The 27,044-nt window shown below is 51.5% G+C and overlaps 1 protein-coding gene across 3 annotated transcripts; it reads right to left on the reverse strand.

Moving 5' to 3' along the window:
* Positions 1 to 26,678, reverse strand: Camkk1 (calcium/calmodulin dependent protein kinase kinase 1). Of its 3 annotated transcripts, XM_021734570.3 has the most exons (17): positions 26,128 to 26,678; positions 20,052 to 20,185; positions 19,542 to 19,943; positions 18,398 to 18,445; positions 17,905 to 17,958; positions 17,456 to 17,507; positions 17,082 to 17,215; positions 16,576 to 16,612; positions 15,349 to 15,370; positions 14,086 to 14,174; positions 10,659 to 10,858; positions 8,265 to 8,318; positions 7,303 to 7,376; positions 5,410 to 5,497; positions 5,053 to 5,181; positions 4,575 to 4,678; positions 1 to 2,028 (listed from the first exon to the last, which is right to left on the reverse strand). In XM_021734570.3, exons 3-17 carry the CDS (start codon positions 19,899 to 19,901, stop codon positions 1,956 to 1,958), a joined length of 1,518 nt encoding a protein of 505 aa, XP_021590245.1. In that variant the 5' UTR covers positions 19,902 to 19,943; positions 20,052 to 20,185; positions 26,128 to 26,678; the 3' UTR covers positions 1 to 1,955. The 3 variants fall into 3 exon arrangements, with proteins under 3 accessions (XP_021590245.1, XP_077898797.1, XP_040125477.1); XM_078042671.1 differs by lacking the exon at positions 20,052 to 20,185 and having other exon boundaries at positions 26,305 to 26,678; XM_040269543.2 differs by lacking the exon at positions 20,052 to 20,185.
* Positions 26,679 to 27,044: the final 366 nt, after the last annotated feature.

Consider the following 27,044-nt stretch of genomic DNA (forward strand, 5'->3'; position numbering starts at 1 on the left):
TGCACAAACAAAGCCCTTTTTTTTTTTTTTAACTCAAGAAAGGGCTTTTATTATTTTTAACTCACTTCCTGGGAAGTTAATTTTTAAACACTCTTACGGAGTCTGTTCATCATTTGTGCTACATTTGAAAACAATGATGTCAACCCAAACCCTCAGTAACAGGTGAGCACTCCCTCCACACTCTCCTGGGGCAATGAAGGGCCCCCTTTGAGCTTTTTCACAGGTGGGTCCAACCCATGAAGCTTCCTGAAGCCCTGGCCCTCCAGGTGCCAGCACAGACCCCCCAAATTTTTTTGAAAACCTGTTGATCAGTGATTGACTTTCAACTTGCCTCCATTAACTCTATAAAAGTGTTCTTAAAGATAGTACAGGATTATTTTTTAAAGCCCCAGGTCACACTGACTGCCTTAATGCAGAGGAGCTAGGGAGAAATGTGGGCCCATTGACAACGGGCTGCATTCAGCTCCTAGCCTTAAATAGACATAGAAACTATATTACAGATGCATGTATTGGTGCAAGACGTGTATGCGCTGTGTGCAGCAGATGGGCACGCACATGCATGTGCGTGGAGGCGCAACATACACCACAGGCACAGAGATGCAGCAGGGTGCAGGCCCTCCTTCTGCCCAGCCTCCCTCTCCTTCTCCAAATGAGCCCTTTTGCAATAGGAAACCCATACAGGTGGCTGAAACTCCTTGCGTAGCCCATGTTTTCAGGGGCAGAATCTGAGTCCTGCATTATTTCCCCTTAGGAGCCTATCTCTCTGAGCATTTGGTCAGTAAACATCAAGCTGGCCAGCCAGTATCAGATCCCAGAGAGAAGATGAAGCCTACTCCAGCACAGCATGTCCACAGCACACCCCAGTGACTGTCCTGGGAGTGAGGCAGTTGGCACAGGGGCTGCCTGCCACGGTGCACACCCCTATGGAGTCCCTCACCTAGCAAGGCCTCTAATTCAGGTGGTTTATCCTTCATGGTAGGAATGTTCTGGATGAGCCAGTGTAGGATCAGATTGAATTCCAGTTATTTCTGCATGTGCTAGTCCACGGCCCTTGGCCAATGACATTCCCGGTGTCTCTTCTGCAGCCTTGGCTCTGGGGAATCATGGTGGGGGGTGGGGGGTGGGGGATGAGGTGGGCAGACAAGCTGTGCTGCTCCTGATTCAGGCCTTTGCTCTGAGCTTGACTCAATTCAGTCCATTTTCCAGATGTGCTGAGTACAAAACAATCCAGGAAGGTCAGTCCAGGCTGCTTGACTGCCAAATAATGGTGGGTATGCTGGGACATACCCATGGATGTGGGAAAGCTCATTAGATGCTCCCCAGTGACTTCGCCACTCCCCTGGCCCCCAAGTTAAAATAAAAAATAAAAGGTAACAAAAAAAGAGAATCTTGAATTCTCCAATACCTGCCTCTCCCCAGTGGGGCCTAGGCATACATGAAGCGGTCAGAGCCTCCATGCCAGCATTGGGAGTAGACAGAAGCTCTAGCACCCCCACCCGAGGTGGTGGGGGCGCATCCCTCCATGTGATGTGGCAGCTGAGCCAGGCCTGCCCGGCCCCTAGTGGGAGGTCCCTGAGCTGCAGTAAGCCAGGCCTCCACCTGCCATCTTGGTCTTCTGCCCCGTGCCCTGGGCCTTGCCAACCAGCCAGGTAGGGTTTCTGAGGTTCCATGGACCCCTGGCTTCCTCACAGGATGGGTTAGGCCAGGAAGAGCCAGGGTGAGAAGGAAGGCGCCATGGGACCCCTACTCCCCCAAACCCCAGATGATACACATTCCAATCCTGTCCCTGGACGTGCACGCGCGGAGGTCATGCAGCACGACGGGGGAGGGGGACCGGGAGAGGGGCCACAGTCCCCAGCCCCCTGCCCGCAGGGGCGGCTGTCGCATAAGGGCGGTGGGCCTCTGGAGGCGCGGGATGAGCGTGCTGCCTGGTGGCCCTGGGCACATGCAGGAACTCAGGATGCAGCCTCATCTTCTTGAACACCAGGGAGCTCCGGGCTTTTGCCCCCTTCACCACACCCTTCTTTCCTGTTTAGGGGACACCAGGGCCAGAGGGACCTCAGGAGTCAGAACATATACACAAGAACACTCTCACACACACGAGCATTTGTATCCCACAATCTCTCAATCCCCCTCACCCACTTCCCCAAACTCAGGCTCGGCTGGGATCTCCTTGTCCTGGCAGTCACTCTCCTGGTCTCCTTACCCTCAGCACACAACCCTATGTGGCTCCCACTGTCTTAGACACAATCTAAACTTCTCAGTCTGGCCTCTGCAGTCTCTTATATCTGACTAGTTGATTTCTCTGAATCCTTGGAATATCACCCAGGTCAAGGGCCTTCCACATTGACCTTCATCAGCCCTCAGTAGACCTGGGTAGAAGGGCTTTCATTTGTGTGTGTGTGTGTGTGTGTATGTATGTATGTATGTATGTATGTATGTATGTATGTATATATATATATATATATATTTTTTTTTTTTACCTTCTTTACAGGGCAGAGTACTTATCAGTCTTGGGATTCTGTTACATATTCAGTGAATTCCTATATCTGATTTCCCCCACTCCAGTACCTCTTCTTAAAAAATAACCAGTGAAAGGACCAATCTCATTTAACTCTACTCTAAAGTTTCAACAATTATCCCAAAGTGTAAAAACCACATACTATCAAGAACAAATGCTAGGACTTGATAACATGAAATCTGCTTTCAAAATTAAACTTAGCACCACATAAAAATAAATAAAATAAAAGTATTGTGTCCAACTACAATTAAAAAATAAATTAAACTTGAGCCAGCCAGGCACAGTGGTGCCTGCCTGTAATCCCAGCAGCTCAGAAAGCTGAGGCAGGAGGATCACAAGTTCAAAGCCAGCCTTGGCATAATCAAGGCACAAGCAACTCAGTGAGACCCTGTCTCTAAATAAAACACAAAATAGGGATGAGGATGTGGTTCAGTGGTCGAGTGCCCCTGAGTTCAATCCCAGGTACTAAAAAAAATTGAACTTGGGCCAGGCATGGTGGTACATGCCTATAATCCCAGCAACTCGAGAGGCTAAAGCAGGAGGATCAAAAGTTCAAGGCTAGCCTCAGAACTCAACAAGACCCTATCTCAAAAATAAAAGAAGGATGAGAATATAGTTCAGTGGTAGAACATCCTTGGGTTCTACAAGAAACATTAAACTGGGTTCACAGAATTGTAGAATTTTATGGTTGGAAAGTACTGAGCCCAGTCTTTGCAAATCAGTTTGCAGGGCACAAATGTGTCCTGGGTGCCCCGTGGGCTCTGAACCTGTGGTGGGCTTGTCCCACCACTAGGGGGCACTAGGCCACAAGCACTGAACTGGAGTGAACAAATGCCAGGTGTGCGGGGTGTAGTGCTGAGTCCGCCTGTTGTCCTGGCATAACTATGCCTCTTCTTCCACTCTCAGAAGTGGCTCTGTGTAGAATGTTAAGTTCCATACAATTCTGCCTACACTAAGCTCAGTGCCAGCATCTGGGCCCTGAGACCTAATGAGCACAGAAACCCCTCCCATAAACCAACAGCCTCATTGAAAAGATGAGAAAACCACAGCTTGGATTTCAGGCGTCTCTCAGACTCCACCCCTCATTTTGTGGGCACATCTTTGGAAGGACACAAGTCAAAGTGCTCCTTCTTGAAAGCCAGAGCACCTGGACAACACCCCACACTCACTCTCTGGAGAGCGTGCCTTCAGCCCAAAGCAGGTCAGAAGGCACCTGTCAGCCCCGCAGCCCTTATCACAGACCAGAGGAAGTGGTCAACACCCAGAACCGCATTCTAGCCCAGGATCCTTCCTGGTGTTCTCTGCAGATCTGGGCACAAACTCCAGCAGGCCCTAGTGACATCCCAAGCTGACTTTGATTACAGTGGAAAAACTGAGGACAAAGTCACAGAGGTTTGAGAAACTTTTTCTGGTCTCTCCTAGGAGGTAGTGAACCCATAAGTATAGTTCATACTAGGGAGCCCTCAGCAAGTGGTGGTTCCTCTCTCCTGGCCCTGTCAGCTGGCCTGCCCACACTGACCAGCTAGGTGAGCACTCACAAAGCTCCAGCTGCAGGTGGCACAGGCCACTCAGGAAAGCAGCTAACACCCACCCTGGGCCAGGGAAAGTGGGCAAAAGTGCCCGTACCTCTATGGATAGCTCAGTCTCTACAAAGGGAAAATGGACAAAGGATTGTCTGCAAACCTCTAGAATGCCAAGGGCTGAGGGAGCTGCAGATTTGAAGCCAGAGGGCTGAGGTGCACCCAAGTGGCAAAGCATTCGATAACATCAAGCTTCCATCACAGGGAAGGGTCTTCATGCCCCATGGAGGGACCAAGGGAGATATCATTCCTGGCAGTGTAAGCGAGGGATACTGGGCCCAGACTGCAGTAAGACTGGCCCAATAGTTTGGAGAACTGAGGTGCATATGGGGTCTATTCTGAAACCTGGCTGTGTCCCTAGGTTCTGTGACACCTGCACAGTCCCACTTACAGTGCAAGTGGGGAGATGTGCCTTATTTCCACCCACGCCACCTTAAGGAGCACTCCAAAGGCCTCAGCCCACCAGTACTTACATCAGTAAGTTTCCCGGAGCAGACATGGAGCGCTCTTCTCTGCGTGCTTGGGGCTCAAAGGGGTTCCCAAAGGATCGTTTCCTCAGCATAGACTTAACCAGAATCTGGGGAGCACAGATCAGTGTGAGGAACATAGCCCCCAGGTGCCCAGACATGCCGGGGCAACTTGAGGAACGTTTGGAACCAAGGAAAGGCCTCCTCCAGTCACAGTGAATGCATCTATCAGCAAGGCCTGCGTATTTCTTTGTCATTCACTCTCGTCACCAAGCCTCCTTATCTCCCTGCCTGAATAAAAGGACCTCTTTCTGCATGGGCCCCCAGCAGAAAAGTGACCTCTGTGGCCCCGCACTGTGGCTGGCTGACCAGGCAGCCCTCTGTTCTCCCCGCAAAGCCAAGCACAGAGTAAGTCTCAGGCAACAGGCATGCCCTCTTCAGGCTCTCGCAGGACAAGGAAGCCTTCAGCCCCTCACCCTCTTACCACTGTGGTCCAGCTAGGGATGAGCTTCACTGAGTTTTTCACCTCCTCCTCAGTCACCTCCACCATACTGCAGTGCTCCTCCTCTGAGGGAAGAGGTTCCTTCCCGTTCTTGGTCACCCAGGGGTGCAACTGGGGAAGCCAGAAAGGAGGGAAAGATTAGGACCACAGGCCGACAGACACCGGATCAGCAAACGATTCTAGGCATCCCACAGTAATGTCCTACAAGGGGTCTACAGCCCACAAATCCTGAAACTCAAGCCCAATATACCTATATCCTGGTGTGGGTCTCTCCAGAAGGGAAAATCGAGACCTGTTTTCTATAACCCAGCCCTGCCCAAAGACCTCTTGTTCCCCCACCTTGATGTCTGGAACCCCAATTCTTGTTTCGGGATTCTTATCTAGCATCTTCAGAATTAGGTCCTTGAGCTCCTCGCTGACCTCTGGCCTAAAGCAGTGGAAGGAAGGAGATGAGGGTGAGAGACTGTTGATGAGGACCCCTTCCCGCTCTCCTCTGTCTCCCTGCCCTGGGATCAAAAACACACCCAACCCACAGATGGGAAGAGCAGGAGGGCCCCCCCAAGGTACCAGGCCAGAAGGGAGAGTTTCAGAACAAGTATGTGGATCTCCTTTCCTGAACAGAAAGTGAAGCAGTCTTCCTCTGGAGCAGAGACCACAAACAGAGCTCCCGGGGGACTACATACACCCTCTGGCTGGCAAAGACAATGAGGATAGTACAAAAAGAGCTACTTTAGGGACACCAGGGTCTTCACTCCCACTCGCCATCTTATCCTTCCTCTACCTGCTGGGTGGCCAGGGAAGATCCTCTCTCATTTGACAGAGGGGGGAAACTGAGGCCCAGGGAGGTCAGGAGGTGGGTATGTCACCACTGAGAAGTGAGGACATGGATGGGAGACTGGGGGAGGGGTATGGCATTCTCAGCCTCAAGACAGCCTGGACCTTCTCGGCCTGAATGCCAGGCTTCTTTGCTAGCGATGTTCTTGGTGCGCCCATCCTTCCAATACTGGGGAGGAAGAACCCACTCTTGGGATTAGGATGGGTTCCTTCTGCTGTCTTAGATGCTTAATCTCTTTAAAAATTCCTAGTCTACAGAATATTCCTGGTAGGGGATATAGCGGGGAGAGGTGAAGAGCTAGGAAATTAATAGAATAAAGAGGAAACACTGAATCCAGTTGGCTAGTGCTTAGCGGGAAAGAGTGATACGGCAGCCAATGAGCACCTAGAAACTAGAGGCCCTTGAACGCCATGGCCAGGTCATGGCCTCTGTCCTGCAGGCTTTGGGAAGACTTGGGCAAACTTTAAGCAGGAGATATGGTCAGATCTGTTGTGTTTTTATCAGAGTAGACCTGGCCTGATCATATAGGCTGGACTGGAGAGAGGACAGAGAGCAGAGAGCTGGACAAGTCTGGAGAGAGGGGCAGAGGTCTGAACTAGGCAGGGGGTGCAGGTACAATGGGGACCCAAAGATAGGCAAGAGGTGGACACAACAGGGGTTGGGGACAATACAAGAAATGGGTGCCAGAGAGTTGGAAATTATGGATATTTCCTATTTCAGGTTCTGTACCACCCCAGTCAACTGAGCAGATGATAGAAGGACCTGAAAACTGAGGCACCAAGAACTCAGGCCACTGCCACAGCAGATAAGCCTTAACCAGAAGCCCCAGGGAGGAGCAGGGAGGCCTCTCAGACAGTTCTCCTGGGATCAAAGACCTCCTGTGGCTCAGTGGTTGGGTGCCCCTGGGGTCTCTGATCCCAGGAGAACTGTCTGAGAGGAGTAGAGAGGAAAGAAGAGCTTTAAGCCCCACCCCTACTAGTAATTCTCCTCAGGTGACTCCACTTTTCCATCTGGGAACTGGGAAGCATCTTGAACACCCCCATTGCCCATCCCATGTGGGATTTCCCCACGGGTCCACAGACCCAGGTGTGAGGTGGGTACCGCTGACCTAATAGTGAAGAAGTGGTGTGAATGTATGACTGGGGGTCATCCATGCCCAACTCTGGGCCTGGATGGTCCCTCTACACAATGCCATCTGACCCTGATGTCTCAGACACTGTCAGTTCCATGGTCCCACCCCTCCATCTGCTCAGGGCCCCTCCCAGGGAACAGCACCCCCACCTCCAGATCTGCAGGCTGGGTTGGGGCCCTCAAACGGCAAAAAGCTCTGCTAAAGCTCAGACACCCCTTCTCAGGAGTGAGTGGGACCCCCATGGTCCCCTGGGTAGACAACTCACTCCTTGGGAAACACCACGGCCTCATTCTTGATCTTCCTGTGCAGGGCCAGGATGTAATCGTCGATGAACGGGCACTGTGTGGGGGAGAGGCAGACACAGGATGCAGGCACAGGGCCTTGAGCCATGCCAGGGACCAGCCCCTAGCCCTTGGCAGGGCCAGGGACAGCTCAGCATCCCCAACACATGGGAAAGATGCCATCTAACTTGCTTAGGGCCTGGCACACAGCAAAGGCTCAACAAATGAGACTGAACAACCAAGTCACTGAGGGAGCTATAAGGCTGGGTGTACCTGCTGGGTCACTACTACCTGCAGCAACATCTCCACTCCCAGGACCTGGTGTTTGGAAATGTGTTCACTGAGATTCCCTTCTGCCCCTCAGTGCTCCCCTGAGTAGAAGCACTTGTGGGCAGGGATCTAAGTCACGTGAGTGGTGGGTGTCCTCAAGGCCCAGTATGATCCAGAACAGAAGTGAAGGGCAATTTACTGAATGAATAAACGATTGAGTGAATGCATGGATGAATAATGATTGGCGTCAAGGGACAGAGGGACAGGGAACACTCTGGCTAGAAAGGTGGCAACAGCACCACTGACACCTCCCTCAGACATCTGCTATCCAGGATCCTTCACGTTGATCTCTCTCAAGGGGAAGAGAGGAAAATAGAAAAAAAAATCTCTTCTCCTTGAGCCTTCTCTGAGCCAGTGGGCTCTTTCAAAATCAAAACTTAAGGGGCTGGGGTGGTGGCTCAGGGGTAGACTGCTCGCCTAGCATGCATGAGGCACTGGGTTTGATCCTCAGCACCACATAAAAACAAACTAATGTATCCACCTAAAACTAAAAGATACATAAATAAATAAATATTTTTTAAAAATCAAAACTTAAGGACACAAAAGAAGGACAGTATCTGTTCCTAAGTTTGGCTCCCTAGACCCAGCCCACAGTGCCAACCTCCCCAGCACTCACCTTCCCATACACAAAGCAGTACAGTGTGACCCCAGTGGCCCACACGTCCAAGGCCTAGAAAGAAACATGCTCACATCAGCACCCCAATAGGTACCACTGCCCACCGCACACCCAACTCCACTGGGCTATAGAAAGGGCCTGTGGGGACTCTCCTCCCGCCACCATGTAATCACTGAACAGACACTGCAAATGCTTATTCCATGCTGGGCCCTGTACTGAGCACAGGGGACCCAGGGGAGACCAGAACAGAGCTGCTGCCACTCAGATGTTCCAAGTTTCTTTGGGACAGGCCCAAACCAGATGTATTTCTAATTCAGCAGGTGCACAGCTTCTTTCATCCATAGGATCAGATCACATTTGCAGCCCCTATGACATAGATGTATCCAGAAATAACAGACTGTGTTGAATTTATACTCATTAAACCAGCTCTGGCGCCGGGCACAGTGGCACACACCAGTAATCCCAGTAGCTCAGGAGGGTCACAAGTTCAAAGTCAGCCTCAGCAATGGTGAAGCACTAAGCAGCTCAGTGAGACGGCGTTTCTAAGTAAAATACTAAAAAGGGCTGCAGATGTGGCTCAGTGGTTGAGTGCCCCCGGGTTCAATCTCTAGTACCAAAAAAAAAAAAACCTACCTTTGCCTTCAAGGGGTCATTCTATATCCTGCTAATCCAGTGGAAAAGCCATCATCCACTTCCCTTCCTGACACCAGATGCACCCCCTGCCACAGCAAAGCCCTGTCCATCCTGTGCACTGCTACCACTCCTCCCAAGCATTCACTGGGCTTCCCCTGCCCTGGATCCTCCTGTGTGCTCTCTCTTCATTTCCCTCTTCAGACTCCACCTTCCCTCTTATAGGAGTGGCTCTCAAATCTCTACCTCCATATCCCTGCCACAGATGACTCACTGGAATCCATTCAGAGAACATGAGACAAATGCAAACCAAAACATTTTATAATTTTACAAAACAACAGATTTGTTCTCTTCAAAAATGCCAAGGTCAGAAAGCTGAAGATGTAGCTCAGTGACAGAGCAGTTGCCTAGCATGTGCAAAGCCCTGGGTTCAATCCCCAGCCTCATACACACATACCAAAGTCAAGGTCAGGAATGACAAGGAAAAGCCAGGGAGCCAGCAAAGACTTCCAGACCAGAGGATGTGAAACAGACAAGACAAGTGAGTGAGGCCAATGACCCTGGATTGTATCTGGGACCAGAAACAGTTCCAAAGGTCAACATGGAGAAAACTGAAAACATAAACTATAATAATTGAAATTTATATTACAAATTATATAAGTTTTATCAGTGGTAAATTTTCTGATTTTGGTAATTGCATTGAGGATCTTTAATGTTCTTGCTCTTAGGAAATATCCTCTAAAAATATCCCCCACCAGTGTCCAAACTTTCTATAAATTTAAAATTATACCAGAATAAAAGGCTTTGGCTCGGTTGTTTTTCTTTTCTTTTTTTGGTTTGGTTTTTTGTTTTGTTTTGATTTTGTACTGGTGCTCAACCACTGAGTCACATCCCCAGCCCTTTTTTATTTTGAGACAGGGTCTCACTAAGTTGCTCAGGGCCTCACTAAATTGCTGAGGCTAGCTTTGAACTCAAGATCCTTCTGCCTCAGCTTCCCAAGCTGCTGGGATTACAGGCATGCACTACCATGCCCAGCTGTTTTGGGTTCTTTTGATCAGACCTAGGATATCACACATGCTACCACTGAGCTATATCTTGTTCCTCCCCAAGGAAAAAGGAAAAAAAAAAAAAAAGAAGGAATGCTACATTCCTGACCTCTGAGGCCCAAGAAGCCTCTACCCATGTCCAAACTTTCTCAGCCCTCCCCTCTTTGGCAGCTGCAGTAGGTCAGTGCCCAGGGGTTCACAATGGCTGCAGCAACCCCTTAGAAAGCTTTCTTACCACCTCTCTCAGGTGGCCCAAATGACAAGGTATTCTAAAACCTGCCCCTACCCCCATGCCTCTCAGACCTCTGGTACATTCTCTGGGCTCCACCTCTTGCTCAAATCCCCCTGTTCTTTGAGGGCCGGTTCAGTCCCTGCAATGCCAAGATTTGACGTGGCCTCCACCTTCCCCCTGTTTTTGAGTTCTTCTGACCTTTTCAACATGCAGAAGTTGGGAAGCAGGGCTGTTTTGACTCTGCCTGTTCCACAGCCCATTCCAGAACCCAGTACAGAGCAAGTGGCAGTAAATATCTGCAAGGGAGGTATGGAACCATTCTACTGGAAAATGAGAGGAAGTCAAGGTTGGGGGACATGTCAGGATCTAAGGAAGAGACAAGGATATTACTCTGTAAATGCAAGAACCCTGGCACCCTCAAGCTCTGCTGCAAGCTGTTCTGCTCCTCTACCTGAATCGCCACCTGGCCCAGACCCTGGGAATCACCTTCCCACTGAAACTCTGGCCAGAATCAGAAATGGCTTCAGGGGCCATGAATGCTGGGGTCCCCGCCGTGCTGGACAGTTGAGCGTCATTCCCCTCAAACTGGTTGCTGACACCAAAGTCGGCAATCTTCACATGCCCATCATCTCCCAGGAGCAGGTTGGATGGCTTGATATCCCTGTGGACGATCTTCTGGTAGTGCACTGCAAAGAGAAGCAGCTGAGTGCTTGTCTGGGAGATCCCTGCCCAGGAAGCCTCACCAGCCCTGCCCAGCCAGGGAGGCCAACTGGCATATCCCAGTGTGGAACCCCACACTCTTGTCATGTGAGGACCATCCACTTTACTATGCAGGTGAAGATGCTCAGGCTCAGCCCAGGATATTAGCAGAGCCAGGACAGGACTCTTAGGAATCTTTGGACTCCAAGTCCAGTGCTCTTCCCATGACCAATAAGGCATCTACTGCTGAGGAGAGGAGGTCAGAGAAAACTGGGTACAGGAACTTCTCCATAGGCTGTCTGTACCCCTCCCACTGAGTACTGTCTACAAACCCAAAGCCCATGCAAACCCTTCCCCAGTTCCATCCCCAACCCAGCCCTGTCAAAGATGTCCCTACTCCTAGGATTAAGGGTTGGATTTGAGGGACTGTAATGTCCTATAGATATACGGTTTCAGCTCATGGGATCTGGAATGATGAAGTTTCACAGAGGAAAGGAACCCCAGGCCTTGGGATTATCAGGATGAATATGGCTCAGATGAGGGTGAAGCCAGAATGAAGCCAGATGAAGGATGAAGCCAGAATCAGAAATGGCCTAAGAGGCAGGCAGCCTGCCCTGCCTCCTGTCCATCACTGCTAGGAAGGGATGGGTGGCTCAATGTGAGATGACCAGAGGGAAAGAAGAGGTTCTGACCCCACCCTATCACCATCAACTTGTGGCCAATTGGACCAAGAGTGCCCAGGATGTTGGAGAAGGGTGAAGATAAGGAGGGAAGGAAGAGGAAGGGACAGGAAGAGGAGAAGGTTGGGGGCAGAGGGAGGGAGTGCCGTACTCCAATAACCAGCAAATCAATAGCCTACTGTGTGCTGGCACCAAATCAATAACCTACTGTGTGCTGGCACCAAATCAATAACCTACTGTGTGCTGGCACACAAAAATCCGGCCCACATCCATGAGAGCACAGAAGCTCAGGGATCTGGATATTTGACCATGGAAAGTAGTCTCAAAGTCTTATCTCAAACACTAGCCTTGCCCTCAATTCCAAGCTCTTGCCCTCAATTCCAATGAGACATGACAGCTCATTATGTATGTCAATATACTGCACTAATTCAGAACTTGATTTCTCGCTGCAAACCACACTACCACCAACACCAAACAAAACATAAAACCCCAATCCCTTTCCTGTGTTTCCCATTCCATTAAAGCCATATTACTGTTGCCAAAAATCATGGGACCATCTTTAACTCCCTTCTCTCAGACCTCACATCAGCTATCCCTGTGAGCTCAAGTTCAAAATGTATTCCCCATGTGACAGCATCTCATTACCTATATTGCTATACTTGTCCCACTTACTGAGAATCAAGCCTAAGCCTCTCTGACCCCAGAGTGCTCTCAGGGCAGCCTCGACTCTCTTTTCTTTCTTTCTTTCTTTTTTTTTTTTTTTTTTTTTTGGTATTAGAGATTTAACCATTGAGCCAGATTCCCAATCCTTTTTTTGTATTTTATTTGGAGACAGGGTCTCACTGAGTTGCTTATTGCCTCACTAAATTGCTGAGGCTGGCTTTGAACTCTCACTACTCCTGCCTCAGCCTCCTAAACTGCTGGGATTACAGGTATGCACCACTGTCCCTGGCTGGACTCTTTTCTTGAGGTCAGAATCACATGGCAAGTCTTCAGCCCTCCCAGTGCCTCCGTTCATCTACCTGCCAGCCCTAGCACTAACCACCCTACTTCACTCCAATCAGAGGGTCCTGACCAGGCTTTCACCAAGAAATCGATGAGATCAGTTTGCTTTTAGGAGAACAGGGATGGCAGACAACAGCCCCTCAGTTGGTGAGAAAGGCTGAAAACTGGAAAGGGGGCGGAGCCAAGGCCAGGCAGAGTTGTGTCCTCCACTGACCATACTATGCCTGTAGGTCCTTGCTAGGACTATGTGCAAAGACTGCCCCTCTGTGAGCCTCAGTTTCCCCACAAGTACACAGACTGAGGGCAGTGGAGGTTCAAGCAGAGTAAAGGCAGTCCTGTTCCTGTCACTGCAAGTCACACCTCAGCTAGGTTCATACCCTGTTCCCCCAGGGACAATATGCTCCAAACAAACCAAGCTAAGATTTTAAGAGATAGGCAGCACCCTTGGCCCCCAACTCGGGCAAGAACCCTAGGCCTGGGGGCCCTCCTCTCATTAGACCAGTCAGCCACCCCTTACCAGCCATACCCTACCCCCTTCACATCCCTCCCCACTGCTACTGACCTAATCTAAGTCTCACCATCTGTCACTTGAGCTGTAGAAACAGCCTCCTCCCTGCCCAGCTGGCCGTGTCTCACCCTCAAATCCAGCCACTACACAGCTGCCAGACAGAGCTTTCACAAATCTCATCACACCCCTCCCCTGCTAAGAGCCCTGGGGGCCTCAGCATGCTGTCTGAATGAAGTCAGGAAAGTCCTCCTCCAGGCACTCCCAGCCCTCTTGGTGTGGCCTGGACATTGCTTCCAGAATTACTGTTCACTAACCAACCTCCTCTGTCCACTGGATGTTTCAACCAGATTGAACTTGCCCCATTCTTCAACAGCACAGACCCACTCCCTCCTGCCTCTGCCTGGCGTTGCCAGGCATCACCTATATTGTCTGCCTGCTTAGGTCCCTGCCCTTCCGGGGCTGTGAGGTCCTTGGAATCAGATCTGGATCTTTGTCCTCTCTGTGTCCTCAGCTGGCACTTCATAGGTAGTCATAAATGAAAGAAGTGAGTGAGTGAAATGTATGAGCAAATGAGTAAATGAATTCCAGGCAAACAGCCTAAATTAACATCTTCCCTCCTGAGTTCTCACCACCTCAGGGCCCCTCACAAGTTGAATCTACCCTGCCACCACCCACCAGCCCCATACTAGGACACACTCTTCCCCAAGCTGCTGGACATGGATCCCTTCCACCTTGTATCTATTGAGGCCCCGTGGAGAGGCTAAGCAGAGGAAAGATAGAGACAGCGGAAGACCCCACAGCGCACACATAAGGGGTGTAGACCAGCCGCAGCTAAAGACCTGCACATGCTCAGTGAAAAACGGCCCCGGCCCCGCCCATAGAGCGATGCCCCGCCTCCACTAAAGCTGATTGGCAGATCAGTGCTGATGGACAGGAATGGCTCAGGTCCCGCTTAGCCTACCCTCGGTACCCTTCTGCATCCCCTAGCCCCAGTTCCAGCGACAGGCAGCCCCTCGCTCACAGTACTCGAGGCCCAGGATGATGTCCCGCAGATAGAGGCGAGCTTGCTCCTCCGGAAAGGGTTTGTCGCAGGGCACTTCCATGACCGGCCTGTGGGGAAGGAGAAGGGAGGGGTGTTCAGCCGGTATCAGGATGAGTAAAAACTGCGGCAGGGGAAGGAAAACATGGGTTGGCCATTCAGGCCCCTAACGACCTTCAGGGGGCCCTCTGGGAGCACAGGTCCCTAGGAACCAAGATATGACCTTCTCCTCCAGCATATGAAAATTCAAAAACACACAGACACAAATATCCCTTTTCAATTGCAATTTCAAATCAGTTTTATCTTAATTTCCATTGGCTTGTATTTCTTCTTAGAAGCACTTACTTATCTACAATCAAAGAACTGTAGAGATGCCATTTAAAGCAGTGTCTTTCTGGATCCAGATCCAATGGAGAGTGATGAAGTCAATTTAGCCGTGACAGTTTTTTTTCCCCCCTAACAAAGTAGAATGTACCCCATGTAATGAAGATATTTACTGTTCTGTAAAACTTTGGTTTCAGTTACAGATATGGATAATAATATAAACGTATATTTTTTGTTTGAATCGATATACAAATGTTTGAAAGCCCCTGAATCTTAAAGGAACACCACTCCATGACCCCCTCCCCAAATTGGAACCCAGACAGAGACACAAGCCACAGCTACGTTCAAGGTCTTGGCAGTGAAGGGTCCCTGTCCACTCAGCCCCATGCCCACCACTCCATGTCAGCTATTCTACAAATACCCCAGAAGTCACACAGGGCAGACATGTGTTAGAACCCTATGCTCCACCAGTGACTTGCTATGTGACCCTGGGCAAGCCATTTACCCTCTGACCCTCAGCTTTCCCTCTCATCGATGGAAGGGAATAGAGCCCTACCGGCTCAGTTCCCAAGCTTGTCATAAAGCTAAAAGAACCCTTTGTGATCTGAATGCAGGTTGCAGTGAGTCCTTCTAGTAAGCTTTTGCCTGAAAATCACTCCTTTCTTCTCCCTCTCTTCCATCCAAATCTTTTTTCCGTTTTTTGAGGCCTGGTTCGAAACCCAGTTACTATTCCAGCCTCAGTGACCCCCACCAGCCTTCTGAGAATGGTCCTTCTGATCTCTTATTTACTTCTCTGAACAGAGCTCCTGAAGACAGGGCCTAGGTCTCTGATTTCTCTTCTAGTGGCTAACCCTTGGTCTGAGGGATGCAAGGAGAGAAAGGGATTAGAATTGACCTGCCTGCTCAGGATGGGGAACTCACCCCTTTCTCAGGAGGTCAAACACTGAAAGAAAAGAAAAGAAGGTGAGATGTACCGCGCTGGCAAAGCAGGCAATGCCAAAGTCCCTCCCTGTTCAGAGGGTAGGAGGTGGGGCAGGCATGCAGGTGTACTCAAGGGACATGGTCTCAGGATGTCAGAGGAAGTAAATGGATGAGAGTAGAGTCTGCTGTGGAACTGCCTTATCTGATCCTTAATGCCAGGTGAGGACCACAGAATGAACCCTTTTATGTATTTATTTATTTTTATGTGGTGCTGAGGATTGAACCCAGTGCCTTGCACGTGCTAGGCGAGCGCTCTACCCCTGAGCCACAACCCCAGCCCCAAATGAACCCCTTTTAGAAGGAGAAACTGAGGCTCAGAAATGTGGCAGAAATATTCCTAATGGTCCAAGCAGACAGGCAGGATGTAGATGGCAGACTCAAGTCTTGACCTCTAATTCCTGAACTGGTCCTCTGCCTCATTTTTTTTAAAAAAAATATATTTTTTTAGTTGTAGATGGACAAAATATCTTCATTTTTATTTATTTATTTTTATGTGATGCTGAGGATCGAACCCAGGGCCTCATGTATGCAAGGTACAACCACTCTACCACTGAACCACAACCCCAGTCCATGCCCCATTTTTTTGAGAACTCCTCTAAGACCAGTCCTAAAGCAGGCACGAGGAACTTAAATAATAACATTGGTATTAATACATTAACATTAATAATAATAATATTAAGGATATTAGTATGTTCTGCATATAGTAGCTCATCGCCTTTTGACGTCAACTCTATGAAGTAAACGCCACCACTATCTCATCTTTGAAAAATTATTATTATTTTTTGTGGGTGTGGTGCTGGGGATTGAACACAAGTCTCACACATGCTAGGCAAGTGGTCTACCACTAAGCTAAACACCTGCCCCTATTATCCCATTTTATAGGTGAGAAAACTAAGGCACAGAGCTACTAGACAGGGCCTGGGAACTCACATAACCAGTTCTTGCCTTAACCTGAGTACAGAACCCAAATCGGATCCACTGTCTTGCCAGCAGTGGGGAACAGGGAGTGGGGGCTTAGAGATATTTTGGGGGAATCCAGGGCTTACAAATGTGTGTTTTCCTTCTATCTTCAGGAGGTCAGTATATTCACATGAGTCATGTGCATCCCCAGGGAGCCCTGGAACTAGTCCAAGGTGAATTGTTGTGGCAGTGAGCTGGGTCACTCACCCAAGTAGAGATTGTCCTCAGCTGGGTCATCCAGGACCTGGTTAGAGGGAGCAGACACGGGGATAGGGCTTGAGGAGGTATGGGGTGGAAAGCTCAGTCCTCTTTGACCTTGCCAGCCCCAGGACCCCTAGTATGCTCTGAAATCACTTCAGACATACAGCAGGAACTATACAGGTGCCAGATAAGAGGGGTCTCACCCATCACTGACCACCACCATCCTGGCCCACCACATGGCAACCAGCCCTTCTTCCTTGAGATGATGAGGGGCTCACTTTTTGCCTCTGGGGCAATCCCTCACCCTCAACGAGAACATCCCTGACTAGCCAGAGCTGGGCCCTGATGCCTCCCTGGAGTCCCCACCCCAAGTCTGGCCTGCCCTTGGAGACTTCAGTCATACCTGCTCCCTTAGTGGGACCTGGGTCTGTGCTAAGCACCTCCTCCACCCACCAGAAGCTACTTACAGGAGATAGAGCATGCTAGTCTCCCCATTGGCTACCAACTCCTACCTCGATCAGCTTGACTACATTCACATGGTCCAGCTTTTTCAGGATAGCAATCTCCTGGTACACCCGCTCCAGGGGCAGAAGCTGCTTAGCTGGCCCTCCCTGGGCAGCCTGGGACCCTCGTGGGGGAGGGCGACCTATGACCAGAAAAGGGAATCAAATCCTGCTTCTAGGAGCTGGGCCTCTCCCTGGCTCTGCAACCAGCCTCAAGGCAAGACTTTCACAAGACTATGATCTTGTCCCAACCCACCAAGCATATTCCATCCCCAGGCCTTCAACCACACTGTCCCCACTCCTAAATGAAACTAGCTGGGGACCATGGTCTCCTCTGCCCCCAGGCTAGCAGCTCCCAAGGACCAGACCAGATAGATACATACGTGGAAAGCCATATTGTTTCAGTAACTTCTTTTTAGAAAGAACTTTCATTGCCTGAGGAAAGAGGGACAGAAATGTGTCACTCAGCAACTAGGAGCTAGAAGAGGCTGGTTACATGTGGACTGAGGGGGAGAAGGGCACACTGGGCATCTGCCACTGGCACTGAGCATGTGGCTCAGGTATATGTCAGATTGGGTAAAAAGGTGGCTATATCTGAGTCTAGGCCTCCCCCCCCCCTTCCCTCAACAAGCCTTTCTGGAAACCCTCAGAGGAAACCAGCCTCTGTTTGCATACCCCGAGGGTCAGGGAGTTAATTCCAATTGCACACCCCTAGGGATAAGGAGCTCACTCCCTTACCAGGCAGCCTGATCCTCTATCTCCCCAGCTTCTGCCCTATTCTCCAGGTTTTTAGGCCAGCTTGCCAACACCTCCCTCCTATCCCCAGACTCACATAGTGTCTGTCTTCACTTTCATTGTAGGCCAGCCTCACCACGCCATAGGCACCCTGCAGACAGGAACTAGTCAGCTCTACTTGGATAGGGCAACCTCCCCCAGGACCAGCAGAGGAAATGGCCAGCCTGATAGCTCTGGTCCCTCCCCTGTATCCCAGCTCCATCCCCAGCACCAGCTGGCTCTTGAGCACACATTTCTGAAAGACAGGGAAGGTACTTCTGTGCTGTGGGAGCTGCTCCACCGGGCTCAGCACAGTTCCATGCCTCCCTCAATCTCTCTTAGTCATCCATGATGCACCCTGGGGGAGCCAGGAATCAGAAGTCATCTCCCACCTCCCCTTGGGAATTTCCCACAGATGATAAAAAACTTTCTTCACATTCAAGCTAGAGCATTCAGGCTCTGTTTCCCATTCTCACCCACAGAGGAAAAAGAAGAGTGACAAGATGAGGACCCTGAAGTATCTGTTGCTCTTCTCCTACCCTCAGACCTACCTTGCCAATCTCACTCTGCAGCTTGTACTGGTTCAGTTGCACACAGTCCTGGGGGGGAAAGATGCAAGCATCAGGTATAGCTGGATCCAGACACAAGACCACTCCTACTTCAGGAGTCTGTTCAGGACCAGCCCTGCCTCAAGGTCCTAATTCCCAAATGCTCAGGTCTCACCAACATTTCCAGTTCCAATGGGGGAAGCTTGGTGGTTTCATAGCCACCCTAAGTGAGAAGCCTCAGATAACGTTTAAAAACATGGATGGTGAAGCCCTGGCTATGCTCTGCTCCCTACGGAGTGAGGGGATAATGCATTAATTCCTTCTCCACTCTGGGTCTGGGAGATCCCAGACTGTGGAAAAAAAAAAAAAAAAAAAACCAGGAGCAACTACTTCCAGAAGCAGCTAAATGAAAAGGTCTAGGGCTGGGGATGTGGCTCAAGCGGTAGCGTGCTTGCCTGGCATGCGTGCTGCCCGGGTTCGATCCTCAGCACCACATACCAACAAAGATGTTGTGTCCACTGAGAACTAAAAAATAAATATTAAAAAAATTCTCTCTCTCTCCTCTCTCACTCTCTTTTTTTTAAAAAAAAAGAAAAGGTCTAAATTGCAGAGACAAGAAATATGGGAGAAGTGCTTGGGGACAGAAGACAGCCTTGGTTCAGGCACAAAAAGCTCAGCCTCTGCTATCTGCAGTCAGCTCAGTACCCAAGTTCACTTTCAGATAAAAGTGGCAAGGACAGGGCCAGCAGGAGCCCAGAGGCTGGAAGCATGCTGGCAGCTTCTGAGTCAGAGCAGACTCTAAGAGGCAGGATTAGGGACAGAGGGAGGCAGTGAGCTGGGGATGACTTAGGGGGTGGAGGTACACATCATCTATTTTTAAATCTCTAAGAGGACTTCTTAGGGGACAAGGGAGGGACCTATTTCCTAGGGGTGGGATGGTAAGATTCATAGGCGGCCTTTAGCTCAGATGGAGATTCCCTGGTTGAGAAGAGGCCATACTGTTAGGAAACGAGCTCTCCGACTCTAAGGGTTTGCCAGCTAAGACCATTTAACTATGTGGTACAAGATAGGGCAGAAAGGGGCCCTCATGGATGCCTACGGGGTGGGGTAGGGGCTCGTGAACAGCCCCTAGCTCTGCCCCACCAACCTCTGTGTCTGAGATGGCCACATGGTGGGACTCGATGGTGGGCCTCCGCCAGGCTCGAGGGGAGATGTGGCTGGCAGGCCCTGTGACATAAGGCCCAGGATGGGCCTCCAGGCTGCTTCCTGCTGGCCGCTCCTGGAGGGAGAACTTCCTAGCTGAGAGGCTGGGCCGCACTTGAGGGGGTCTTGAAGCACTGCCAGGGATCACAGAGGCAGCTCTGGCCCGAAGCGGAGGGTCCACACCATTCCTGGCAGGCTCTGGGCCTCCTTCTGTCTCTTCCAAGTGGGTCACATCGATGGCTGCTACTCGTTCTACCAGCTCTGCTCGTGGGTCCTGGCAACACACGGCTGGGCCGCCCTCCATTGCCTCGGTCCAGGGGATCCTCTGTGTCGCCTTGTTGGAAACCTGAGAGAGGGTAGAGAAGGCTTCACTTCTGGATATCAAGCCAGCCATGGGCAAGGAGGCCAGACCGAGACTCTCTCCCACTGTAGCCACAGCCCTGCAAGGTCCCACCTCTATTCCTTTGCCTTGGCTACTCTCTTTGCCTGGGATGCCAGCGCCCAGTCTCAGGTCTGTTCCTACTTGCTGAATCCCAGGACCTCATCTGGCTGGGCTGCATGCCACTCCCTAGACCTCAGTGTCCGCACCTGCAAATAGACAGTTATTTCTGCCATGCTTCACAGGGAAGCACAGTGAACCTGGTATTCTGGAGTCAGGATAGACAGACACGGGTAAAAGAACAGTGGCCCAGCAGCACTGAGAAAGAGTCCAAAGCAGCTGGGCCCCACCCAGCATGCAGTCCAGTGACTCATCAGTCCCACCCCTTGATGGCAGAGCATTCCTGCCCCTGGAAGCTGGGCTGGGCTCTAGTGATGCAGAGGCTTCCCTGGTGCTGCAGGCCCAGCTACCTCCTCCAAGAGGCCCCCTTGATGTTCCAGCCTCCATTAGTCCCTCTCCCTGCTTCCTGGAAAACTTCCCTAGAACTCCTGCCTCTCACTTCCGCTCCCATCTCCAGGACCATACAATGAGACTGGTTATTCCCTTCCCTGTTCCAGCAGGGCCTCCAGTCCAGGACAAGGTCTGTCAGGGGAGGAGGCTGCCACTTGGGTAACTGTCAAGTGAGACTTTATTGCACTAAAAGGTCATTCCATATTTCTCCTGATTTTTCCTTCCAGCTGGTTCATGTGGCAAAAATGTGTGCCACATCTGCTCAAGCCAAGATGTTCCCTGGGCCCAGTCTCATACTCACCCTGGACCTACTGCAGAATCCCTGGATCCTCAAGCTAGGTGAAGCAGAAGCCCCAGTTCAAGCCCCAGTCAACCTCCAGCCTCAGCCCTATCCCTTAATTCCTGCCATGATCTAAGCTACATACCCTACCCCCAGGTTGAACCCCGACTCTCACACTCAGACTTCATCTTTGCCCCAAGATGCATACAGATCCCACCTCAGCCCAATGCCCCTCTCCTTCCTGTGCTGGACTCAATATCTTCTCAGGAAAAGGAAGTGAGCAGAATCCTGACCCTCTGTATTTCCTGTTTGTTGGTAACTTCCTCTGTCCCCCACAGTGACTTTAAGAACTTAAGTCTTTGGGTCTTATGAGTGTCATGCTTCTCTTTCACTCTTCATGTTCCCATCTCCTTGCTTTGATAAGGGGGTCAAGGAGGTGGGGCTGACTGGGGTGTACTGGACATGGAGGAGTCTGGACTGGGTTCCAATTCTGCCTGTCATCCTATTACAGGGCCATAGATACAAGTTCCTTGCAAATTTTAAGCCTCAGTCTCCCCATCTGTACTGATACCATACCTTCCTCAGCAAGGCTTGGAGGGAGACTGTGGGTAAGGGCACAGTCCAGCTCTTCTGCCTGACTGCCTGACATTAGTGTGTTGAATGAGTAGAAGCCGATGTCGGCATGCAGAAGGGAAGAGGGAAGGAGATCCAGACTGGCAATAGGAAAAGATGTGGAGGCTGGACCTCGAGAAATGGTGGAGGGTGTGAGGCCTCCCTGGAGGAGGTAAAGAGAGGCAGGAGTGATGGGACTGGAGCTCCAGAGGCTTTGGAAACCAGATCGCTTGCAGGAAGGAGGAGACCAAGGATGAGAGGAGATTCCATGCCTGACCAGGCTCCATCCTGTAGGTGACCCCTACCCATCCCCCCAGCCTCTTCCTCCAAAATGCAGGCTCTACAAGACAAAGGCTTTGTTGAATGGGTGGTTGCCATAGTGATCATTATAGCCCAGGCCCCATTACACTAAGGGGAAAGCCTCAGCAAGGGATCTCCAGCAGGCCCCAGGCCACACTGTGGCTAGGAGCTCTGCTTCCCTGCCCCAGAGATGAGATAGGCTGCTCTGGTCCACAAAATTTGCATATGATTTCCCTAAGGTTGCTATCCTGCCAGAGGCCACCCTCTTTTAGCTCCCTTTCCCCTTTTTCTCAGATGGGGAAAGTGAAGCACAAGCGGAGTTCCCGCTCCCCAAGTGGCTATGAGGTGTAAAGGAGTTGACATCCATTAGGGACTCAGAACAAGCTTGCCTAGAAGGAAACTCTGTAGAAGTGAGCGGTTTTGATTGCCTGGGACAAGCTGGGTCCCAGATGGATGCGCTGGCGGCAGCAGGAGGTGGCTGTGAGGACTGACGTCAGGCCCTCCATCCATCCCTCCCTCCGGCTTGGATCAAATTCAGGTGACTAAGCACCTCACAAGGGAGGCAGCCAGGGAGACCCAAGGTTCCTGCCGCGTGTCCAGGCGACAGGGCTTGTCATCCAAAGCTGTGTGTGTGAGTGAGTGCATCTGAGCATGAGAACGTATTCAAGTAGGACTGTGACACTCGCACACTGTGCCTGAATGTCCACCCTTAGAAGTGCATATGCATGGAGACCAAAAGCTCTCAGTGTGGTCTGTGTATATACAAGTGTGTTCATATGTACCAGTGTGCCTTTAGGTCTACATGTACACAGGCCCCAGGACTGGGGGTAGGGTCATCACCCCCTGTGGCCATAGGATGCCCAGCTTAGAAGGTAAGTCTGGACTTGCCAATTGGTTCTGTCCCACTCGCCTGGAGCAACCCATTTGGCTTGTCCATGTCTCCCAGGCAAAGCCCCATCCTCCCTGGGGGGTCACCCAGGGGGTCTCTCAAGGGCCTTCCCAAGTTGGGGCCTTAGTAGACACTTTTGTAGAAACCGACTCAGCAGCTAACTAACTCAGCCATGTGAGCAAACAGAAAACTGGACAGGTTTTGACCAAGGCCCAGCAAGGACTTCTATGGTCAAGGGGGACCTCTCAGCCATTGGCCAAGTGCTATGGCCAAGAATTCCTGTGTTGCCTGAGACAAGACATTGGGCTTCCTGGAGACTCAGTTTTCTCAAATGTGAATCAGTCAGATGGCCTACTACCAGGGCCGTGGAAGGAAGTCAGTGAGGTTTATAAACAGGAGCGGTCTGGGACTGAGCAATGTGGGGCTGATGTGTCTGCGTCTAGAAGCCATAGAAAGAGAGCCCTCATGTGTAAAGTACAACCCACATCAGCCTCCTAACATAGGAATGGCCTGGCTTACACACACTCTTAGGCTTCTCCTCCCAGGCTGTGTCCCAGACCTCTAATCATCTGCCACTCCCAAGCATACAAGCTCCTAGTTTCAGATTCCTGCTTGACCTGGCCACCTCCTCAGAATGTGCCCCATTCAACTGGGTCCCTCACCAGAGGCACAGAAAACAGAGTAGACAGATCCTGCTGTCATCCATGTGGGTTCAAGTAGCCTGGCCTCAGGTGAGCACAAGTACCCAATCAAGCATCATTCTGAGTTTTGGAAGGACACTCTGAATCCCTGTGCCAGGCTGAGGTATGGGACTAGCTTCTGCTCAGGCAAAGGATGAGCAGCTCTGCCCAGCATAGGGCTGGCCAGAAGGGAAAGCTGCAAGTGAGTAGTAGCCACCTTGGCCAGACACGAAAGGTACCTGTGAACTGCCTCATTGGAGCCCTGTTTATGTTCCTGACAAGTGTCTGATGGCCTTGGCAATGGTGCCCTCCGCAGTTCCCAACCCCGCCTGGGATGACTCAGTCCCCTCAAGGGAGGCCCAGAAGTCTGGTGCCAAGTCATGCTTGAGGATGCCTGCTGTGAGGATGCGCCCTCCCACCACCCCTGGGGAGCTCCCAATTACCAATATGGGCTCTGTGTCTCATCACAACTAACCTAGGGTATCCCCTTGGCTTGCCCCAGGAGACTGACAGTCTCCAGGCCTCATTTCTTCCTCTGCCCTTCCTCACGATCCACTCCAGGTCTGTGCCTCTAGCCTCTCTTTCCATATTGCTGCCTCCTCCCACTCCTCATTCTTGGGCAGCTCAGCTCCAACAGGGCCCTGAATGAACTCAGCATCTTCCCCCAAACCTGCTCTTCCTCCTGTCTCTATTGAAGAGGTGGGAACCACATCCTTCCAGTTGTTACTGGACCCAGGCCAGAAGTCCAAGAACCACAGGGATCTGGTCCCCATTCTCATCCTTGTTCCATTACCTCACACCCACTCTTCACTCCTGCTGCACCCCACAACTTGAAGCTTCCCAAACTGCAGATTGTTCTGCTGCCAGCCCTTTGTACAAGCTGTGCCTTCTGCCAGGAACACACCTCCCTCTCCTTTGCAGCCTGGAGGACAGCTCAGATATTGCCTCCTCTGAGAGCACTTTTTGATCTCCCTACTGCTGGCTGGGTGAGATCACCAAGTTAAACCCCTTAAAAAGTCCAGATTAAAAAAAAAAAAAGTCTAGTTTCTGACCTCCTTTCTAACTGTCCTTTCACTGCTTCTGCCACATGGGTCTCCCTGCCTCCAGGCTCACATCCCCATTCTAACCCATTTCCATCCTTCACACCAGTTGCTAAAGGAAGGATTTCTAACATGCAAATACAGCCATAGTTCTTTCAGACCTGGCCTTCCAGGAACTTGGAATCTGGGGCACAGAGGAACAGGAGACCTAACTTTAGACTAGAGCTTCAGGCTGGGGCACAGCTGGGAACACAGGTTCCTGGATTGCAAATCCAGTCATTCATTCATGCAATAACTATTCATTGAACATGTGCTATATGCCAGGCACAATGCTAGGTTCAGGGAGATAAAGCAGTGAACCAAAAAGACAAAAGTCCCTGCTTGCACATAGTTTAATTTCTAGGAGGGACAGGATATAATAAATAAGAAACTGGGTAACTAATATGCGCTATATCAAGTGGCATGTGCTGTAAAGAAAGCTATAGCAGTAAGGGCGATCAAGCCTAAGGGACTGGGGAACACTACTGATTCAGTGCAGTGGGGGAAGACCTTGCCAATGCAGGACTTGAGTAGACACCTGGAGGAAGTAATGGAGCAAGCAATGTGGTCACCCAAGAAGAGCACTTCATGCAGAGGGACCAATGAGTGCTAACTCCATGAGATGGGACAATGCTTGCTTTTTTGAGGAATAGCAAGGAGGCTGATGTGGCTGGAGTGAATAGGTACCTGATGTCATGAGGAGCTAGATCTGGAGAGAAGGCACAGTCCACTGTGTTAGCCTCAGCGATGGATTCCTGAGGAGATGATGCTGAAACTCTTTTTTGGTCAATGAGGATTTTTGGGGGGAGGGGTACCAGGGATTGAACCCAGAAGCACTTATCCACTGAGCCACATACCCAGCCCCTCCCCCCTTTTGGAGATTGGGTCTTCCTAAATTGCTTAGGGCCTCACTAAGTTGCTGAGGCTAGCTTTGAACTTGGAATCCTACTGCCTCATCTTCCTCAGCCACTGAGAGTACAGGTGTGCACTACCTGGCCAGACAATGAGTTGGATTTTAGCAGGGGATGAGAATGGGAATTCATGCAGCACATAACAGAAAACCCTCCCCTGGCTGGGACTCTGGGCTTTCTAGGGGTGTGGGGAGGAGCTTTGTGGACAGCCACCACCAGGCATCCAAAGCCAAGGAAGGGTTTTGAGGAGAGGAATGACTCAGTTGGATGAGGTTTAAAATGACTCTGGCTGCTGTGGGGACTAAGGGTGAGAGTCTGAGCAGGCAGAAGGTTCCTAAAATGTGGGGGCCTAGGACACAGTGCTCAATCTGCATGTGCTGAATGAAGGAGCCCAGGGCTATGGGGTACACAGGTGCCTCTTCCTAGGAGAACCTCAAGGACACAAGATGTATACTTCTCTCACTTCTGAGTCCACCTGACAGATGCACAGCCCTGGGGAAACCCATCATGGCACAGTCCTAGGATCTGTGGCCTGTGACATAACCCTCTCTGCACACTCCTGCAACACCCTCAAGACGTGCACGCCCATGTCCGCGTGACTGGTCCTCATACGCCACTCCATCCTGAAATGCATCCCCTCACACACAGGCACACTCCTGTGTCCACGTGACACACGCATACCCGCCTCCAAACACCACACACGGCTTCCCGCGCACGTGTGCTCCCTCGGAGTCACCACTCCTGTGCCCACCGGGCCCCAGAAACCACAACGCCAACCTCCGCCACCCGCCTCCCCGCCTCCCCGCCCCCGATCAGGGGAAGACTGCGCAGCTAAAGCCGCATCCGTCCCATTCATCACCCCCGCCCCCAGCTGTGGAAGTAAGACTCACGGGAGGGCCGTGGGAGGAGCGCTCCGCGGAGATCCACACGTGGGTGCACGCGTCTGGGCCCACTCTGCATAGACACGGCCTCCACTAAGAACCGGGGCAGGGTAGACAGTGCGCGGGCTACGGACGCAGTCCCGAAGACAAGAACTGGGGGAGGGACGAGGATGGCAGGGCGCCCACCTAGATGCGGTCCTGGCTGCGGGTTTAGACAGAAGCAGGCTCCACGAGACACCCCGTAGACCCAGCTCCGCAGATAGAGGGCAAGGATCCCTGAATGGGCAAGGTCCCAGCTGTCCTCACAGTCACAGCCTTGCAGACACCTCTCTCCCCAGCAGGCTAGGAGCAGACGATCCTTCAGGTGTTCGAATTCCGGTTCCCTGCTCCAGGTACCCTTCTCACCGCCCCCTACCTCCGCCGCGGGGCACCAGTCTCTGAGGCCCGGCGGGCGGCCAGGCTCGCTCCCGCGGCGCGCGTCCCGCCCCGCCCGCCTAGCTGGGGCCGAGATCGCCGAGCTCAGACCGCCGGCGCCGCGGCTCCAGGCAGCGCTCGGTCCCCCGCCTGCCGCCGCGCCCGGTCGGCGCTCATTGGTCGAGCTATACGGCCCCCCCCAACACTACCCAATCAGAGTCCAAGACTCTCGCCCGGCTTCTGAAGGGGAGGGGCCGCGGCGGGTGGTGGCTGGGGAGGGGCCCTGTTGCGGAGCCAAACCGCGTCACGCCCCCGGAGCCCACATATAAGCCGCCCGGGTCCCCCGAAATCCTTCAGGACATGTCATGACCAGTTAACCCGGCCTGAAGGGTACGGGTGCTTCCCCCAAAACGCTTTGTTCCCTCTCCCCAGTCCTGGCCTGCAAGAGCAAGAGCGCCCCCTCCCTCTGGGGGTGAGGCTTCGTGCGTGCTAGGGAGGGGCAAGGCGAGATT

Source organism: Ictidomys tridecemlineatus, chromosome 3 (assembly GCF_052094955.1).
Source record: "Ictidomys tridecemlineatus isolate mIctTri1 chromosome 3, mIctTri1.hap1, whole genome shotgun sequence".
NCBI lineage: Eukaryota > Metazoa > Chordata > Mammalia > Rodentia > Sciuridae > Ictidomys > Ictidomys tridecemlineatus.